Source organism: Puma concolor, chromosome C1 (assembly GCF_028749965.1).
Source record: "Puma concolor isolate L17-30 chromosome C1, mPumCon1.1.hap2, whole genome shotgun sequence".
NCBI lineage: Eukaryota > Metazoa > Chordata > Mammalia > Carnivora > Felidae > Puma > Puma concolor.
Genome location: NC_141674.1, coordinates 143,950,039 through 143,971,115, shown reverse-complemented (window position 1 = coordinate 143,971,115; position 21,077 = coordinate 143,950,039). Strand labels below are relative to the sequence as shown.

The following is a 21,077-nucleotide window of genomic DNA, read 5'->3' as shown; positions in this document are numbered from 1 at the left end:
TGTTTTTGTTGGTTTTAACCTCCTTCTCTCATATCATCCCATACAAGTGAAGGAAGGGGGAGACCCCCGTCTCTCACTAAGGCTACCACGCAAAACAAGCGCCAGCCATTAGGGGGCAAGGTCGAGCCATGCCAAACCACCCCCATAACTCACACATCATGCCACTGACACCGGCAAAGCCACGGGGCAAGTTTCTAACCAAGCCCAGGTGTGGCACCGCTAACATTTCAGGACTGCATTACACATTCATGGAATCTACACCCATCAGCATTAGTCATCTGCAACGTCCTGAATTCTTGACTAACCACTTCCACTTAATCACTAAGCAGAGGCACATTTAGGAACTAAGCCCCACTCCTGCAAGAAAATCCCCTGACAAGTCACAGGAGCTACTTACCTAAGTGCAAGTTTCACTTCCATGAACCGTGTCTGGGTCCCTAGTGTAAAAGGGACTAATTCAAAGGACTCATGGCTGGAGTTTGGAAATCGGTGTTCTCATGTCACTAATGAGCCCAGGGGGGCCTTGGGGTTGGCCTTGTCATTAATGCTCTTAAACCTCAGTTTCATCACTGATTCGAGAACAGGTGGGAAAAGCAAAAGGTCTTTTCACTTTACTTCATATGCTCCAATACAGATACTTTTGTTTGGACAAGTGTATGCTAACTTTTCCAGTAGGAAAAAAAAAAAAAATGGCTTGAAATAAATCAACCCTTCTACCAACTCTTCCAGACACAATGACCTGAAAGTCTTGGGTTCATCTGAGATCCTAAAGTTCCTGAAATGCAGCCTTTACTCTAAGCTTTGGAAAGTAGCCAGGACCCCAAGTCCCAAACAGTACAGTCAGGGTCTGCATTGAGGGAGCATTGAAAACTGAGGCAGGAGCGAGAGCAAAGGGCTTTCTCTCCTCGTAGGTGTAGAGCCCACTGAAAGAGCTCCCTCATTGCTACGCAGCTTCTGGGTTTTCATCTGCAGTTGTCAGAGCAACCTAACATTTCCGGCTTTTTATTCTCACATGGTCACCTCAAGCTATCAAAAACGTGCCTGTGTCCTCAAATTGAAGCCCTCATGGGAACCCTGCCCACTTACTCCAACAGAGAAATACGTTCTCTGGAATGCGCTTCACACTACCCAAATTCCAGCAAGGAAATCTCTCTTCCTTCGGCTTCCATAGCCCCACCGGGACCAGAGTTAGACAGTTCTCTTAAGCTACTTTAACCGCTGAGACCCGCTAGAAGTTCAGGTCAACTTTATATTTATGGAGTCACCTAGGAAAAGGACTATGGGACACCACCAGAACACTGTTACCACACACAGCTTTTGGGATTTAAAAATGTTTATTTTGAAAAATGTTTATTTTGGTGGCACCTGGGTGGCTCAGTCAGTTAAGCCAACTTCAGCTCAGGTCATGATGTCACAGTTCCTTGAGTTCAAGCCCTGAGTCAGGCTCTGCATGCTGACAGCATAGAGCCTGCTTTGAATCCTGTCTCCCTGTCTCTCTGCCCCTCCCCTGCTTGTGTACATGCATGAACATTCTCTCTCTCTCTCAAAAATAAACGAATACACATTTTTTTAAAATGTTTATTTTGCTCCTAGAATTAGGCAAAGAACTGGACTTCCAGCTGACCATGGGTAGGTGGAGACAGGGTGTCCTTGCAGAAATGCCCATACAGACTCCTTCAGATCTACAGCAGGCACCCTTCCCACTTCTAAGGAGCTCTGAGAATTGGGCAGTGATGTTTAGTTTCATTTATCACAAGCAGATTACACCAACAGGGAGAGGAAGGTGCAAAGGGTAAAAAGAAACAGCAAACCATTACTTCTAGGCCACCTCTCCCACCAACCTTCTCTCTTCCGCCTCCTCTTTCTTCTCCACTGTCTCTCAAACATATCATTCAGCTATTCTTTCTTTCACTCAGCATACTTTCAGTAAGCAGTGATTATGCTTCAGGCACTAAGCGCGGTACTAGAGATACACAAATAAATGATGCAAGGCCCATGCCCTTGAGTAACTCATTCTTGGTTGGGGGTGGGGTGGGGGGGGGCATATTTCAACACAGAAAACAAAGTGACAGACTAACACAACTAGGAAAGTATAAAAAGGTTGATGAATTATATCCAATTTGATGGTCTTTCCTAGGCCAAATCATGATAAAGTATTTTATCTGGACCCTTCCTATTTGCTTCTTCAGAGAAAAACATTATATTCAATGCACCAATTTGTTCAATGTCCACAGCATGTAGAAACTTTGCAATCAACAGCAATATAATTTTTGCTCACCAGTAATCCCATCATATTTTACGTTCATCTTGTTCAAAAAGATAACTTATGAAAGTTTAGGACTCCTTAAAAGGTTGTTTTTAAGGGAAGAAATCAGTGTGGAGGGATAATGTGGCCAGAAAACATTAGATGAAGCCATGCATGAGGCTGGTGAACAAAAAGCTTAACACTAAGGTAAGTGTACTTGGTAAGGGCAGGACACAAATTTGGCTCTGAGCAATCCAGCAGCAAAGGAAAGGAAGAAAAAAAAAAAAAAAAGGAGAAACATGACCAGTTCCATGACTCATATTGTCCACGTGACAATTTTTCATGGAACTGAAACGTGAAATAACTTCTCCATTAGCCCTCCAATATTCTTGGTCACATACTTCTTTTGGAATAAAATGTCTGTAATACTCCCATTTCACTTTGTGCACCCTGCACACTTTGCCTATAACAGGTATCTTACGATAATAATGTATCTGTACTATTTGCTCACAAAGAAATAAAATTTGTATTTGGATTCCATATAGTGTTTGGGGACAAAGTATATGTGCCAGATATCAATGACAACACACTACAGCCATTGTTTTAAGACTTCACAAATAAGACACAAGGTATGCTGTGGTATTTTCCTGGACCGAAAATCTATAGCTATGGCTTTTGTTGATAGCACCAAACAACATGCATGCAAACCATCAAGCATATTTAGGTAATATAGGATGATAGATTCGATACAGTAAATTTCCTTGAATCTTTTGAAGACAAGTTGATTACAAAAAATAATAATGGTACCAACATTTAATATCTGGGCCCCTCAGAAGCAGCAGAAGCAGCAACACCATTTATGAAGCACCTACAGTGTGGCAAATGTTAGCCCATATATGTACGTATTTTACATATATTGCCTCCAATCTTCAAAATAATTTCAAAATATTAGTTGTGGGACTCAATGTGGGGCTTGAACTCAGGACCCTGAAATTAAGAGTCTCATGCTCTTATTGACTGAGACAGCCAGGTGTCCCCCCTTTTTTTCCCCAATTTTTTTAAATTTATTTTTACTTTTGAGAGAGAGAGAGGAAGAGCAAGCATGCACATAGGAGAGGGACAGAGGAAGACAATCCCAAGCAGGCTCCACACTCAGCACAGAGCCCAATTCAGGGCTCGATCTCACAACCTGAGCTGAAATCAAGAATCAGATGCCTAACCGAATGAGCTGCCTCCTTTAAAATGTTAGCATTAACTACATTTTACAACTGAGGAAAAAATGAAGATTATGTAAACAAATACTTTACTTTTTAATTTTATGTTGTAAATTTTCAAATATACACACAAGTTGAGAGTTTAATAGACCCCAACATATCCCAACACCATGAGTGAACAATCATCAAGAATTTCCCACATTTCCTTATTTTAATCCTTTTTTGTTTTCCTTTGCTGAAGCATTTTATATCCATATTCCAGTCATATTCCATTCCTACATCAGGACACATTTCTTTAAAAATAAAGATAGATTCTTTATACAACCACAATGCCAAAATCAAACCTAACCAAGTCAACAATTTCTTAGAATCATCCGCTAATTTCTTTGGAGAAACTCTCCAATTTTCTTTAAAAAAGTCTTTTTATAGTTAGTTTGTTCTTATCAAGACCCAAAAAGATCCACACACACATTGTTATTTCTCTTAAATTCTCCTCCCCTCTTTTTAGCCTATCTTTGATTGTTGCAAAAGCAAATATATTTTTATTTGAGATATAACTCATACACCATAAAATGCACACTCTTAAAGAGGTGTACAATTTTACTCTATTTGCAAGGCAATGCAACTATCACAATATAATTCCCGCCACCAAGTAACTTGGTGTCATTTCCATCACACCCAAACAAAACAAAAACAGAAAACACAGAACAATTGCACACCCATGAATAGCCACTCCCTTCTCCCTTCCAGTTCATGGCAATCAGCAGTCTATTTTCTCTATGGATTTTTCTATTCAGGACATTTCATACAAATGGAATTTTTTTTTTTTACATTTTATTTTTAAGTAATCTCTACACCCAACATGGGACTTGAACTCATAACCCTGAGACCAAGAGTTGCATGCTCTACTGACCAAGCCAGCCTGGCACCCCACCATATAAATGGAATTTTAAAAGCAAATACATTTTGAGAGGCCACGAGGTTAGGTGCCATAGATAGATATAGGTTAGGTACCAAATATAAATATCTGACATGGTCCATGTAGATAACAAGACAAACATTCCACCAATAAACATCGATATCTGACATTTACCATATGAATGCTTTAAGCTCATAGTTTTTACCTTTCTCCTCACAAATATAAACAGGAGAAATGATGTTTAGGTGTGTGACACACCGATGAGTTACCCATATGTGACTAAAAGCTTTCTGCTGCTACAATTTGCTAAATTACTGATGGTTAATCTAACATAGCAGTTCACCATAGTGATAATGTGGGCAGGCAAGGCTTGGTACCTAAGTTACAACCACCTGCCTTCCTTCCTCTCTCTCTCTCTCTCTCTCTCTCTCCACCGCCACCCCCCTCTCTCAGGAAAGCCTATCAAACTGCAAGCCAGAGAAACAGATACAACCTGTAGTTTTTATTTATTGCTCAGTAGCTCATTCATATACTTGAGCACTTTGTGAGGAAGGGAGCAAAGAGCAGTGGGTAAGCATACAACCCCCTAAATCTGCATGTTTTCCAGAATCAGACCACCTAGGCCATTTTACCATTAAACAGCTAGGTCACCTTCAGCAATGATTTTTTTTTCCTCTGTTTTCCCCATCTGTCAAATAGGGATATGAATGCATATGACTCCTTTGAAAATTAAATACAAAGCTCTTATGAAGAAAATCTACTGGGGCGCCTGAGTGGCTAAGTTGGTTATACATCCAACTTCAGCTCATGTCATCATCTCAAGGTTTGTGAACTGGAGCCCCGCTTTGGGTGAGCACAAACCCCACTTCCAGCTCTACCCTAACAGAGTGGAGCCTGCATGGGATTCTCCCTCCCTCCCTCCCTCTCTCTCTCTCAAAAATAATGAAAATAAATAAGGAAAGGAAAAAGGAAAAAGAAAAAGAGGAAGAGAAAGAAAAAGGAAAAGGAAAAGAAAGGCACCTAGCTTTACCGTTGGTCATAAGAAATATGAAGGCAACGAGTCACAAAACAGATCCATGCATATCATACAAACAGTCTATCGTATTTAGAGAGGAATTTGATTTTTCTTCTTTTATTGTTTCTTGATAAAAGCATCACTGTGTCTTACCTGATCACAAATCAGCTCCCACTTTTTCTCATTATCGTACTGCCGCAGTAACCTGGCTTTGTCAGGGGGTAGGTTCATAGCATTCTGTGAAAAGAAAAGGAAAGAGATAGGTCACATTCCACAGCAGGCTGCTAATGGGTGGCTAACTCACAGGCAGACCAAAGAATACAATAGTGGGTCTTTCAGGACTTCTATACAATTCCTAGCATCTAATTAAACCAAAACACCTACAGAAGTCATTTAAACATCAAATCAGTTTAATGGACTAGAGAATCCCTGAAGTCCTACGCTAGATCTGAGGTGGTCTGCTTTCAACTATCAGACTTGCATTTCACCAAAAATAATACATTATGTCTTCATTTAATAGTATGCTCCCACTCTACTCAGTCATTGAGAACATATGACCCCAATTTCCTTTTAAAGCGCCGCAGCCCCACCCGACACACAACAGAAAACACCAAAAAAAAAAAAAAACAAAAAAAAACAAAAAAAGCAAAAACAAAAAAACCAACTCAATGACCAGAACCATTGACAGACAACACCAATGTTTACTTTCATAGATTATTTTAAGTAAAAGAGCATGTTAAGAAAGAAAGAAAGAAAGAAAGAAAGAAAGAAAGAAAGAAAGAAAGAAAGAAAGAAAGAAAGAAAGAAAGAAAGAAAGAAAGAAAGAAAAGAAAGGAAGAAAGAAAGAACTGAAACCAGTGCAAGTGGCTTTTGTTACCTCTGGGAGATGAATGTACTCCTTCAGGACATGTGTTAACATTAGCAACCATGATTCTCGGGTTAGCTATATTGGTTATGAAGCTGGGTTTGCAGTGAGACACTGACCACGAGCTCAAGGAGATGTCTAGACATCGGAACTCATACAGACCTCCTTCTGTCAATACAGCACACCTCTTGCAGTGTTGGTCATGGATTTGCGCCCACATTCACATGTTTTTAGTCCAATATCCCAAATGACCAATTACAAACTTTTTCAAGATACTTGGCTTGGGTCTGAGGTGAGATCTTTGGCCACAGAACAGGGCAGAGTGAGAGAGCTCCAGAAGGAATTCATATCCGCTCCTTTGGCCTCCCTAAAGTTTCCATGCTCTAAATTGAGCTAAGTAGTCAATTAATGTTTTACGTCTTAACTGTCTATGTATCCCCTCATAACAATGCTCTAAATCATATGTATCCCTAAATTAACAATGCAGATCCTTGCCTGGGTCAGTATTTGAGTAGACACATCCAAAGGTCTTCAACTTTTAATGCTAGAGCCCCTAGCTCTCTGAAAAATATGGCCTATAGAGAAGCAATTCAATATGCCACAGTTACTGTCTCATATCATTCAGTGGAATACATTTAATAGAGGCAAGGATGGGTGAGTTACTCCGACTTAATGATAGAGAATTAACTTTTATAATTTTGAAGATATAAGTGAAGCATTTTCCTTTAAGCTCAATTTGGCATCCAGAGTGGGATGCCTAAGGAAACGGTAGATGTAGACCACCTACTAATTTGAGTCCAATCCAACAGAATACTATTTTCAATTGCCCCCAAGGCTGATAACATATACAGAAGAGTTTTGGACTTCAAAGTTTGCAATGGTATTGCCAAGGCTTCTCCACAGAAATATCTAAAATGGGGAAATGTTTTCCTATCACCTATCTCCATAGAATATCTCCTTGAACTAGAAAGAAAAATAACTACTTGTATTTATGCGTAATTACAGCTTTACTAGGTTAAAGAACCACCCTTGGGACAAGACAAAGAAGAATTCCATGTCTACCTTTCTGAGGGGAACCAATGTTATTGACCATTAAATAACCAGTCCATCATTGCTTATTTGTACCCTAGAGATGGATTATTTCCTCCTAAACTGATTTTGACCCCCACATTAATACTCTTGGGTGTAATTATGCATTAAATAAAAACAGTAAGATTATGAGGTAAGTTAAATGAGTTTTTCTGAGTCCTTATTAATCTCTTGAGATATAAAGGGGATAAGAAAAAGAAGGCCTGAACTCCTCCAAGGTGTCAGGCACTGTATGAAGCACTTCACATAAACTCATACAAATCTTTGCAACAAGCTCATAAGATATAAATTTCCCCAATTTATGTATGGGAAAGTAGACCTCAGAGAACTTGGTTAACTTGCTCCTAGTTGTACAGCTTTACATGAGCACCACAAAACCTAAATTGAGTCTGTCAGGCTCCCAAAAATAAACACTAAAAATGCACCTTTTCTTTTCAGCAAGGCAACACGGTAATAACTGACTTTCTGTTAGTACTCTACCAGACACTCAAGTAGAATCAATCTGCAAACACTGCTACGGGAGTTAGATGGAGTCCGTTATTGCCTTTCTATCTAAATCAACTTTTGTTTTAATGGAACAGTCTTTCACTCAACAAATGTTTCTGAAGCATCAGCCTTATGCAAGCTCTGTACTGCATGGTGCACTGGGGAACCAAACAGATATGGTCCCCACCAAGCATCATAGCATGGTGGGGGAGATACAAATGAAACGAACTTATCTTCTTAAACTCTGTTAAGTCTTGACAGAGATTATCATAGGGCACTTTAGAATGGTCCATCTGGAAAGACCCCTCAGGAAAAAGTAACAATTTAACAAAAAATGAGAAGGACTGAGCCAGGTCAAGAGTGGACAACAGCATACTGGGGAGAGGAAATGGGGAAAAGACACTAAGTCAGGAAGCAGCTTGGCACATCAAAAAGCCAGAAGACAGTCATTGTGAGTGGAGACAGAGTAAGAGAGGGAATGAGGGGAAGATAAAGCTGGAGAGCCAAGTTAAGGGTGTATCATGCCCAGCCACGTAGGCCAGGATAAATACCTTTCATTTTATCGACAGTACAACAGCAAACCATTGAAGACTCATAAGCATAAGACAATATAATCAAGTTACGTTTCACAGTGACGATCCTATGTGTATGTGGAGAACTGATTAGAAACAGCCAAAGTGGAAGCAGAGGCCAACAGTTCAAAGGTATGATTGTGGCTTGGACAAGGCCAATGACTCAAATGAAGGAAGGTGGATAGATGTCAAAAATATTAACTGCAATTGTTTGATTAGATATAAAGGCTAAGGGAAGATGTCACAAATTAATATTATGCTTCTACCCTGAGTCACCAGATGAATGGTCTGTCCATTTAATGAAAGGAGCATACCATAAAAGGCAGCACAGGTCTAGAGGAAGTGGTGAAGAAGAAGACTTCTAAGTGACCCCTTTTAGGTCTGAGATAGCTCTGACACATCCTGAAGAACAGTCAGGCAACAAGTAAACACATGATTCTGAAGGTCGAGAAAAAGGTCTACATCTTTCTGAATGAGAAGAGTCATGATAAGTGTTTTTGAGCTTGCTGACTAGTTATTATCTGGAAAAGATGCTCAGCGTCAACACATCAAAACCAGTACTGCACTTGGTAATCATTCGCCATGCATCTGAAATAACCTCTTCCACGGGTCAGTCCTCAGAACTGCTGAGGCATACAGTGCACATCTTAATAATTCTACAGGGACCAAGTAGCAGCAGCTCTATTCAAAAGCAGACACTCCACAGAGGCCTGGCTAGAGTCCAAGGATGTTGTGATTAGCTGGTAATAACTGCCCTTAAAACTTTTTTAGAACGATCTCATTACTTTTGCATTGCACAAGGCAGGACTCTATAGTTCAAGCTAAATGTCTGGACAACTCTACTTCATCCATACTTTGTGTTATCTGTGACATAGGACTCTCTTCTCCTTCCTTTCATCCATCTATCCATCCAGTATTTACTGGGCTTTGACCATGGGCCAGAATATTTGCACTCTAGGAATAGAAGAGATTTTAATCATGAAGTTGCTGCACTCAAGTACATGCCAAGCATCCACTGAAGACATACGATATTTGAGTTGAAAAGTTTAGTGGCTGTTAATTATTTCTCAATCATACAAGTTCCTAGCTAAAATAAATTAGAGCATCCAAGAACATTTTTCTGTACGGACATGTCACTTTCCTTCCTTTCAACCATGCAAACTTTTAAGAATCAGCTCAAATACCATGTATCATCAGAACCTTCCCCCAACAATTCCAAGACGACATACCCTCTTGGGCTCCAACGGCCTGGTACACGTCTCCATTACAGCAATTCGCACACTATAATCTGTTTGCCCACCTCAATTCCCCACTGGACTAAGTGCTTCAAGGACAATTTCTCCCATTAATCCCCAGTGTCTAGCACAAAATATAGCAAATAGTAAGCACTAGGCAGGTTGCTAAATAAATGAAATGCAACCTAACTCAGTAATACCGTTCAGTCTGAAAATATCTTCACTGACAGAGGATTTATGCTTCAGCTATTAAAGTCTATACACTAAAGAGTGCTTCTGTTCATTATAAAACCTCAATGATAATGTCTATTACTCATTAGTAATTCTCCTACAAACAAGAATTCATGGGGAAAAAAATCTTCAAGGTCAACTCTGGTGACAATTCCCTAAAAAGAAAAATCATGTTGTAGGCATTCTTCTGCCACACATAATAAATCATGGGACCGGAACTTCATTTTGTTTTGTTTTTATTGCCAGTAAATTCAGATCAACATCTACTGTAACAATTTATCTACCGCAAGTTGTAGTTACATTTATCGTCTATATTCTGGTTTTCTGCTTAACTCTGCTATTTTATATTATTTTTAAGTGGGCTTTACATCTTAAAACCTTTTGAGAAATCAAAGGAAAATAACGATGGAGACATTAATTATGGTTAAAAAGAGTCTATGACAGTCTATACATCTGAAGTCATACTTACAGACAGAATGAAGGTACCCAAATTATTCTGAACCTAATAAACCCATGTCCTAGGAATATAACTTTCTGACATCAGCTCTTATCTTAGGTTCATGGGAACACTGAAAAACTTGCACAACATCCTTCTTTTTCCCTGATATCCTTGAGGCTCATGTTGAGAAACCCACAGTGATATGCAGACACACAGTAGTGAAAGTGAGCCCTAGCAAATACATCTTATGTAACCATAATACACCTTTGTTCTCATAATCTCTAAATTAAAACTTCCAAGTATTAAGTCACCAGATTCAAAAACAGAAGCTCTTTTATTCCATAGCCACCTGCATAGAGAAAAACAAAGGAACATGGACTTCACAAGCCGTGTCTCCTATGAAAGCAAGGAAAAGCATGTCACAGGAGAAACAGCTCAGGCGTTCTTAAGCAATAAAAGCTACAGAAGTTTCAGGGGGAACTGAAAAGAAGAAACAATTATTTTTTTTTTAATTTTCAGTAAAAACATACATACACCTAATATAAAATTTGCCCTTCCAACCACATTCCAACCACAGTTCAGAGGTATGAACTATATTTAGTGCTGATCTCTAGAACTCTTTCATCTTACAAAACTGAAGCTCTATATGCAAATAACTCCTCATTTCCCCCTCCCCAGAACCATTACCTTTTCCTACAAAAAAAACAGGCAGGAGTTGGGATGGATTGCCATAAATGACTGGGCAGCACAGGCTGGACTGGGATCGAAGGAGACAGTATGGGGCAGGGATTTATTAGTTGGGCTCTGGAGTTGTACTGGCTCGATTATAACTGTGACTCTACCACTTATTATTGGTGATCATAGGCCACACAATTTGAATCAAAAGCAAATGAAAATGAAAGTCACGAATTGAAGAAGCCAGTAAATGTCATTTAAAATAAAAGGTCAGAATCAAAGTTGAGGGTTAAAAACAACAAGATGTACCATTTACTGATGGTCTCTCAGGCACTCTGGCTCTCTGCATGCATTAGCCAATTTAATCTGCTTTATAATCCTGACAAGTAGGTATTATCTTCTCCACTTAACACAGAAGAAAACTGAAGGACAATGAGATTAAGTAACTCTTCCCTGCAGGAGATAAGTGACAAAGCCAGGACTCAGAAGAGTATGTCTGTATGATCACCCCCTTCCCATGACACTTAAGTGTTTCTATATCATGACCTGTCTCAACGAAACAACCCAAGAATTCTACTTGAATATCCAGAGACTTGATCATAAACATATAAAGTTAAGATGAAAATGCACATTATTTAAGCTATTAATATTTTCGAGCATATACTAGGATTTTTTTAAGTTCATTTATTTTGAGAGAGAGAGTGCAAGTCAGGGAGGGGCAGAGAGAGGGGAGAGATAAGAGAATCCCAAGCAGGCTCCACACTGTCAGTGCAGAGCCTGATGTGGGGCTTGAACCCACAAACTGTGAGATCATGACCTCAAGTCAGACACTTAACTGACTGAGCCACCCAGACATTCCAAAATATTGGTATTTTAACATGTCTTCAATATCTTTAAAAAATATGAGCTAGAATCCCCCAAAAGGGTTAGTTGGTCAAATCTACAGGTAGCCAGGTACTCTAGCAACTCAGGAAACACTTAATAAGCCCCAATAAAAACCAAACAAAGGTCGAGATACAAATATGAGGTAAACTCGGGCTTCAGAGAAGCACAAGGCAAGATGAGTACACTAATACAAAACAGAACTGGTTACATAATATAATCAAACCTTTTTTATTTGATTTGATACTTTTTGTCGTTTTGTTAAAGGAAAATGACTGGGCTTAGATGTGTGAGGAGGGCAGTAAAGAAGGGCATTTTATGGCATAATATGGTTTTTAATATTTGGCCTCTGGAGATGGGCCACCTGGGTCGTCATCTTAACTGCACTACTCATTAATACTGTAATCTTGGGTACATTACTTAAACTGAACCTCAATTCCCTGAAGATTAGTGGTGATCACCATGAGAAGCCATGGTGACAATGGTAATAATGAACTACCTGCCTCATAGAGTCTGAGAAAAATTAAGTTGGATAACACATATAGCACAAAGTGTACATGGAAGACACTAAATAGGTTGGATCTTATTATTCTCACTACTTTAGGTGAAGGGAGAGAGTGAACAGATATACGAATGTAGGAAAAGGCAGAGGACTGTGCACTATACAGAATAAACCAGAGGGTAAGGAGGGGATAGTGTGAGTTAGAAAGGCCAGGTCCTCGACATGAGAGCATAGAATTTCAACTTTACTTGACAGGCAGTGAGAATCCATCAGCCCAAGAAATATCTAGGAAAAGCAAGCCTTTGGGGTCCTCAAGATAAAGGTTTCTCTGTGCATCACTAAGTAATGTACCAATTCTCCCATGAGTTCACTTTAAAACTGCAACATCTTAGGGCAGCAGAGGGAGGCTGCAAATTCAATACATGACCGGCACCTCTATTCAGCCAACCTCCAAACCATTTCCTTCCAGTTCCAAGCAACTACCTGACACCGTAAATTTCAGTATCCTCCTAGCCTAGAGGATGTTGCTAAAATACATTCAGCATCTTTCCTGGCACAGGACTCAGGCAGTCAGCCCAACAGTCTCCACAAGGAATCATCAGTCAGACATCTTTCACTGCCACTTTATTTGTATTTAATCACTGAGGGTATTAATATCATTTGCTGCAGCCAGAAAAGCCTACAACAGGAGAAATCAGCCTGCTCCCTCATCTAGTTTCATCTTCAAAATAAAATGTGACTAGAAAGCAGTCCTTTCTGGGGAACTGGGACAATGAGACCTACCTCTAACCTCCCATTCATGATTTTAGTTACACCTGTTTTCTTGGAAGGCTTTCTTCTAAGGACTGAACTAAATACAAATAACTCTTCCACAGCATTTTTATAATAAGTATGGGGCTAGAAGGGAAGCTTGTAGTATTTTAGTCCTATTCTGTCTCTTATAGGTAACCACACACTCTCAAAAAACTAAAGGCAAGGTCCACATTCATGAAAGTGGTTATTATCAGTATTAGATAATAACCACTTTCATGAACAGTAATAGGACTATTACTGTTTTTTAATTTTAGAGAGAGTGAGAGTGTGTGTGTACATGTGGGAGAGGGACAGAGGGAGAGAGAGAATCTCAAGCAGGCTCCATACTCATCGCAGAGCCCAACTGGGGGCTCGATCCCATGACTACGCAATCATGACCTGAGCTAAAATCAAGACTCGGATGCTTGACCTACTGAGCCACCTCCCAGGTGCTCTGTGACTGCTTCTCTTTTTCCATTATCATGAAAGGAGGCCCACTTACATCTACTGTGTGTGTGTGTGTGTGTGTGTGTGTGTACACATACGTGTATATTCTAGAAAAGTAAATCACATAATGCAGGTCAAGTATTTAGCAAAAAATCCTGTACATGTTAAGTACTCAATATATATTAGATAGTGTTACTCTTATCATCAGCAGTTTAAGGAATATGACTACAATGCTTGAATAACTATTCTGCTTTAGTAAGCTTCTGTCATATCCCAACTACACAGGTTTTCTTCTATCATAGTAAGTACCAGCACTTGCCATTGTCTCCATCGCTCCTCCTTGACTCAGGGCTTTGTATTCATAGAACAACTCATTTTATTTGCAAAATTACGAATCTCTAGAAAATTATGTTTTTACCAGTAAACACTAACACAAAAAACTTCCCAAATCCTCATGTAAATTGTCTACTGCTTTAAATTAGTCACACTTTCACTGCCCTTTGCAAATGGGAATAAACAAGTATTGCTATACACACACACACACACACACACACACACACACACGTATATATATTTATAGTGTTTCTATTTAATTGCAAGGCCATTATCATCAACATGGGTAGAGCTAGGTGGGAAAGCCCATCTTACCTACAGAATAGAAAGGCAGAACTATAGTAGTCTAAGCCAAGTTTTCCTATAGGCCACCTATCTACTACTACTTTGCAGCTTAAGTGATTCGATACCCAACAGATACCAACAAAATCACACATCCCTCCTCTCTGGCCTTCATGCCAACTCCTGAAATACAGATTCTAGTCATATTCAAATTTGAAGGGAATAATGGAAAGCAATACTCAACTTCTTTCACACATCATATCTGTCATTAGAAGCCTGAGGCCTGATAGGTCCCAGACATATTTTCGAATTCAAACAGTTCTTTACCAATTGTCCGCCAACTACTGTGCCAAGAGCTATGTCTACCTGTACAAACTTGCATACTGGGATGGGGGAGTCACACAAGAGGCCACACTTAAGATGCTAAAAAATTACTTCATGGGCAACCACTTGACAACATAAGGGCAAATGTGTTCAAGTGCTGGGATTTCTGGCACAGACCAAAGTGGATCAAAATCCAGAGAAAGGGTGCATATTCCACTGATCAGTTGTTAACTTTCTATGACATATGATTCTTCAGAGTAAAAACATTTTGAGAATCAGACACCAAGCTCTAATTATAACACATTAGATAGCCAGATTCCACTACAATCAAGCCCTAAGAATGTGATCTCTATCACCTGCTGACATGAAACAAGCTTATTTTTTCATCCTGTCCAATTCCTCTGATGCCCTGGCCTCATTCTCTCCCAACACTTTCCCAGCAACATGCCTTAATTTCCCTTCATAGATCATTAGGGTCACTGTTAGTCTCCTTCTCCCCTTCCCAATTACTCTGGAAAAGACTACTGAACCTGGTTCCATATTCATGGTTAGCCCAACTTACTGGCTCAAATTCTTCAATCTTAGGATGAGTATCATCAAAGGAAGAAAATAATTCAAGTTTACGTTCCACTAACATCACACCTTCTGAGACAGCATGTGAAAAATTATGCTGTTGACTTAAAAATGAAGATTTCTACCACAACCAGGACCAAAAACTACAGCCTGAAATCTATAGCTCCTCATTTGTACACAACTGTGACTTCTAGGACAGACTTGCTGTCATAGGCAGAATAATGGCTCCCAAAGATGTCCTCAAGCTAATCCCAAGAACCTATGAATGTTTCCTTACACATTAAGAGGTTACCTTAGACGTGACTAAGTTAAGAATGTTGAGATGGGGCGGGGCGGGGGGGGTGAGGGCACCTGGGTGGCTCAGTTAGTGAAGCGTCTGAGTTAAGCTCAGGTCACAATCTCACAGGTTGTGACTTCAGGTCCTGCATCGGGCTCTGTGCTGACAGCTCAGAGCCTAGAGCTAGCTTCTGATTCTGTGTCTTCCTCTCTCTCCCTCTGCCCCTCCACTGCTCATGCTCTGTCTCTCTCTCTCTCTCTCAAAAATAAATAAACATTTTTAAAAAATTGTTTTTTTAAATGTTGAGATGGGCGGGGCAACGCCTGGATGGCTCAGTTTGTTCAGCGACCGACTCTTGACTTTAGCTCAGGTCATGATCTCACAATTTGTGAGCTTAATCCCTACATCAGGCTCCGTGGTGCCAATGCAGCGCCTGCTTGGGATTCTTGCTCTCTGCCCTTCCCCCACTTGCATGCACATGCACTCTCTCAAAAAACAGATAAACTTAAAAAAAAAAAAAAAAGGATGTTGAGATTGGGAGATTATCCTATACCACCTAAATCAACCAATGTAATCACAAGTCTTTACAGTAGAAAAAGAATTTTTAAAATGGAAAATATTTGTTGATGATGTAGAGAAATTTGAATCTTTGTACATCACTGTTGGAAATGTAAAATAGTGCAGCCACCATGAAAACATTGTGGTAATTCTCAAAAAATTTAAACAGAATTAATGGCTGATCCCACAATTTCACTCCTAGTTATATACTCAAAAGAATAAAAAACAGACTAACCAGATACCTGTACACCAGGATTTATGACAGCGTAATTTACAAAAGCCGAAATTAGAGACAATGCAAATGTCCATCAAAATGTGAATGGATAAACAATATTTGTTATATACATACAACAATATTATTCAGCCATAAAAACAAACGAAGTTCTGATACACACTATAACATGGTTGAACCTTGAAAACATGCTTGGGTGAAAAAGGCCAGTCACTTAAGGGCAAATATTATCTGACTCTACCCATATGAAATATCTAGAAAAGGCTAAACCATAAAGACAAAAAATAGATTAGAAGTTACATGGCTGGGGAAAATGCAGAATGGGGAATATTGCCTAATAGGCACAGATATATGAGGTGATAAAGAATTTTGGAAAAAGGTAGTGGTGATCATATGACATTGTGAATTTTCTTATTGCTACTGGAATTATACATTTAAAAATGGTTAAAATGAGGGGCATGTGCGTGGCTCGGTCGGTTAAACATCCGAATCTTGGTTTTGGCTCAGGTGATGATCTCATGGTTCGTGGGATCAATCCCCATGTCAGGCCTCGTGCTGATAGTGCAGAGCCTGCTTGGGATTCTCTCCCTCTCCCTCTCTCTCTGCCCCTTGCCTGCTCTCTCTGTCCCTCTAAGTAAATGAATAAATATTTTTAAAAATGATTAAAATGATAAGCTTCATGTTATGGATATTTTAGCACAATAAGAAAAAATAGTTTAAAGAAAAAAAAAACAGATGAATAAGGCAAGAGAGAGTCAGAGGGAAGAAATCAGAGTGACACAATGTGAGAAGAATTTCACCAGCCAAGGTTGGCTTTGAAGATGGAAGAAAGAGGCCACAAACCAAGGAGAGCAGGCAGCCTCTAGAAGCTGATAGAGGCAAAGAAATGGATTCTCCCCTAGACCTTCTAGAAGTGGAACCCTGCTGAAGGACTAGGTTTTCACTAACACCCTTGTCAGACTTCTAACCTTCACAACTATAATATAAACTGAGTTGTTTTAAGTGACTAAATTCATAGTAATTTGTTACAGAAACAACAGAAAACTAATACTTTGGCTGACAATGCTTTCGTTCCCCCAATGTATGGCTTCCCTCTTTCCACAACAAATTCCAAAATTTTCATATCTGCTTCCCACTGCCAATGGTCAGGAAGGGCATGATTTCCATTTCATATGCTGTGTTTCAAATTGATAAAAGCCAGAACTTAATTATAGTAGGAAATGGAAAACCTTGGGGAACGAGGCAATATCCTAAGATTAAATTACTGAAAAATCTAAAAATAAACCTACTAGTTCACATGAAGACACGGTATGAAATAAAACTCTACACTACCCATACTAACACACTGACAATGGCAAACCCTAGCTTTCACTGCACATACGCTTATCGATCTTGATGGACTTTGTTCCAGGAGACCCACAGCATCTACAGACAGGCCCAGCCAAGCCAGGCAGGAAGATAGAGTCCTTGGATGGCAGCCTTCTGACACGCAACATGTCCTCATGGTTCTGCTCCTGGTTTTCTCTCCAATTAGTCTATTACTTAGCCTTTTGTCTACACAGTTGTGGGGAAAAAACATCAAGTCAATTTCTGTCTCTACGTATATAACATCCTGGTATAAAAAAGCACCAAATGAGGTACCTCTTACTATCAGTTTTAAAAACCTGTAAAAAACAAAACAACAAAAACAAACCTATTAAGTTGAAAAAGAACATAAAACCTTGAAGACTTTAATACATAATTAAAATAATATGTGTGCAAAAATACCCTTTATTTTATTGTTTTGCATTATTATTTGAATGCCCTTATTGCTAAAATATTTTTCTGATTTTAAATTAAGAAAAAAATGCTATTTTGAGCCTCTGGTATTTTTGTGGTAACAAACAACCTCAAGTTAGTTCACACATGGGGTTTAATGTGACACTTTTATATTTAATTTTTTAAAGCACTTAACTGCTTAAGATGTCACAAAAACTGAAAAATTCACAAAATAACTGACACTGAGAATAAAATTATTCAACAACCAAAAAAAAGAATTATTGAACAACCTCAAACTCTTGAGGGACCACTGGTCTTATTCTCTTTTACTGATTTATCTTTCTGTCCTTACCACACTGCAGAGTCCCCAGAGGGAAGTCCTCTTTATAGCCCCTCACAAGGGGCCCAACATTCAGGTGGTGCACAGTAATTATGTGCTGAATCAGCTCAGCCACACAAGCTATATTTTGATAAAGATATACCCCCCACTATGTCTTTTGTATTCTTTTTTATTAGTTTGCTGTTTTTCCTTTTTTTTATTTAAATTTTAGTTAACATACAGTGCGATCCTGGTTTCAGGAATAGAATTCAGTGATTCATCGTGTATATACATCAACCAATGCTCATCAAAATAAGCGCCCTCCTTAGTATCCATCACTCATCTAGCCCATCTCTCACCCACCTCCCTCCGTGGTTTGTTCTCTATCATTAAGGGTCTCTCGTGGTTTGTTACCATTTCTTCTCCTGTCCCCTCCCCACTTTCCCTTTCTTTCTCCGATTGATTGATTTCACTTAGCATAATAAAGTCTAGTTTCATCCATGTCATTGCAAATGGCAAGATTTCATTCTTTTTGATGGCTGAGTCATATTACCTTTTACACACACACACACACACACACACACACACACACACACACACACACCCCACATCTTTATCCATTCATCAGTCAATGGACATTTGGGCTCTCTCCATAGGTTGGCTATTGTTGGTAATGCTGCCATAAACATTGGGGTGCAAGTACCCCTGCGAATCCGTATTTTTATTTCCTTTGGGTAAATACCTAATAGTGCAATTGCTGGATCTGTATTCTTTTAAACAAATCATTAGGGTCACAAGAGCCCTAATATAGCCAACAGATATTTTCAGGTAGTTATTAAATATTATTAACAATGCCTATTTCAATCATCTAAAATTTAAAAAAAGCATTTAGGGGTGCCTGGGTGGCTCAGTCAGTTAGGCATCTGACTTTGGCTCAGGTCATGATCTCATGGTCCGTGGGTTCGAGCCCCGCATCAGGCTCTGTGCTGACAGCTCACAGCCTAGAGCCTGCTTCAGATTCTGTGTCTTCCCTCTCTCTTTGCCCCTCCCCTGCTCGTGCTCTGTTTTGCACTGTCTCTCAAAAATAAATAAATGTTTGGGGCGCCTGGGTGGCGCAGTCGGTTAAGCGTCCGACTTCAACCAGGTCACGATCTCGCGGTCCGTGAGTTCGAGCCCCACGTCAGGCTCTGGGCTGATGGCTCAGAGCCTGGAACCTGTTTCCGATTCTGTGTCTCCCTCTCTCTCTGCCCCTCCCCCGTTCATGCTCTGTCTCTCTCTGTCCCAAAAATAAATAAAATGTTAAAAAAAAAATAAAAATAAAAAATAAATGTTTAAAAAATTTTAATAAATAATTAGGTACATTTAAAAGGTTCAGAATGACATTCCCTCATCCTCCAGCTCATACCACATTTGCCCCTCCTACTATCCCCCTCCATCTTTCTCCACCAAAATCTACAACTCCATCTAGAGTCTGGGTCTTCCATATATGATGCTTAGAGTTGCCTTTGTTATAAATCATCTCCCAAAGCACTTGTGTTGGGGACCAAACGATCATGTGTGTTGCCCCACCATTTTACATGTGTAGGCTGTTTCGCTCACGTGAGGGAAAGCTCCCTGACATACTTTGATCTCTTCCACAATATTTACAAACATGTACAGACAGGTAAGACACTTAATACACATTCCCGGTTTAAGTAAATACCAATACAATACCAGCAAAATGAAACCTTCTGGTGTTTGATATGTGGTAACTAAGTTTTTTTTTTTTACATGCAATACAAAACAATGACATTAAATAACATGATTTACTAAACAACTGAACTAAATCGTGTAGTAGAAACACGAACCCTCGGACACCTTGGTAAGAGATACCCCTTTTTCAGGGCAGAGGTTTTTGATCTTTGTTGTTTCTCTCTAGGAGAATATTAAGGTTCATATTCCACGTCATGTGAATTATTCCTGGTTTTACAGTCTCACACGACAGCGATGTGTTCTAGGTATAAGGTGTCCCCTAAGCATATGATCTGGTCTCAGTCTAAAATGAGGATGAATGGTCTGCAAATATACCAAGCAAAGCAAAAACAACAAAGCACCTTGAAGGGAAAGCAAACACCTCCGTTTACAAACAACAAATTTCTGGGAAGCAGGCCCCAGAGTGTGTACTACATTCAATCTTAAGTGTTAGACATAGCTGTATACAGGAAAAAGGAGCAACAAAGCAGGCAAACAAGAGCAAGATGGACAAATGGCTGGGAGAAGCGGATATGGAATCTAACTATATGGATTCCCTGTGCTTCCCAGCTGACTAAACCACAACAGTAGGCCTGGGGGACATGACCCTGGGCTACTGAACTCAGTACACCCACTCAGTATGTTCTGGATGTAAACACTTTTCTGTTTCCTACAAAGCAGTGTTATGCTTCTCCAAGAGAGCTCTAAGTGTTGGGGAAAACGCCAAAACACAAAAAGTGTCCATTTAATCTCTGTATCCTTAAACAACTCCACTCTCCTCACTCAAGAAATACACCAAACCCAACTCACATGAATCCATTTATCCTACTGCATATGAAACCTCAAGTTCAAGTCCTAAGGACCTGAGGGATTATGCAATACAATTTATCCAGTAACCTCCATCCAAAGAGTTTGCCAGCTTCAAGTGTGCCCCTGATTTGGAACCGTCTTGTTCTAGAGAGTAATTCAACTCCACATATAAATGAACCACTGTTGGATATTAAAGTTTTTTCCTTAAACTACCTAGTACTTACTATCTAGTACTTACTCTACTTCTTTTTAATTTTTTTTTTTAACGTTTA

General features: G+C 39.5%; 1 protein-coding gene across 12 annotated transcripts in view; it reads right to left on the bottom strand.

Moving 5' to 3' along the window:
* Nucleotides 1-21,077, bottom strand: part of FMNL2 (formin like 2) — a 311,765-nt gene that overhangs the window by 124,573 nt on the left and 166,115 nt on the right. For all 12 annotated transcript variants that reach the window (XM_086718606.1, XM_025933206.2, XM_086718614.1 and 9 more), the window contains exon 2: nt 5,547-5,630. In XM_086718606.1, the coding sequence (XP_086574732.1) occupies nt 5,547-5,630 (84 nt within the window). The remainder of the gene's footprint in view (nt 1-5,546; nt 5,631-21,077) is intronic.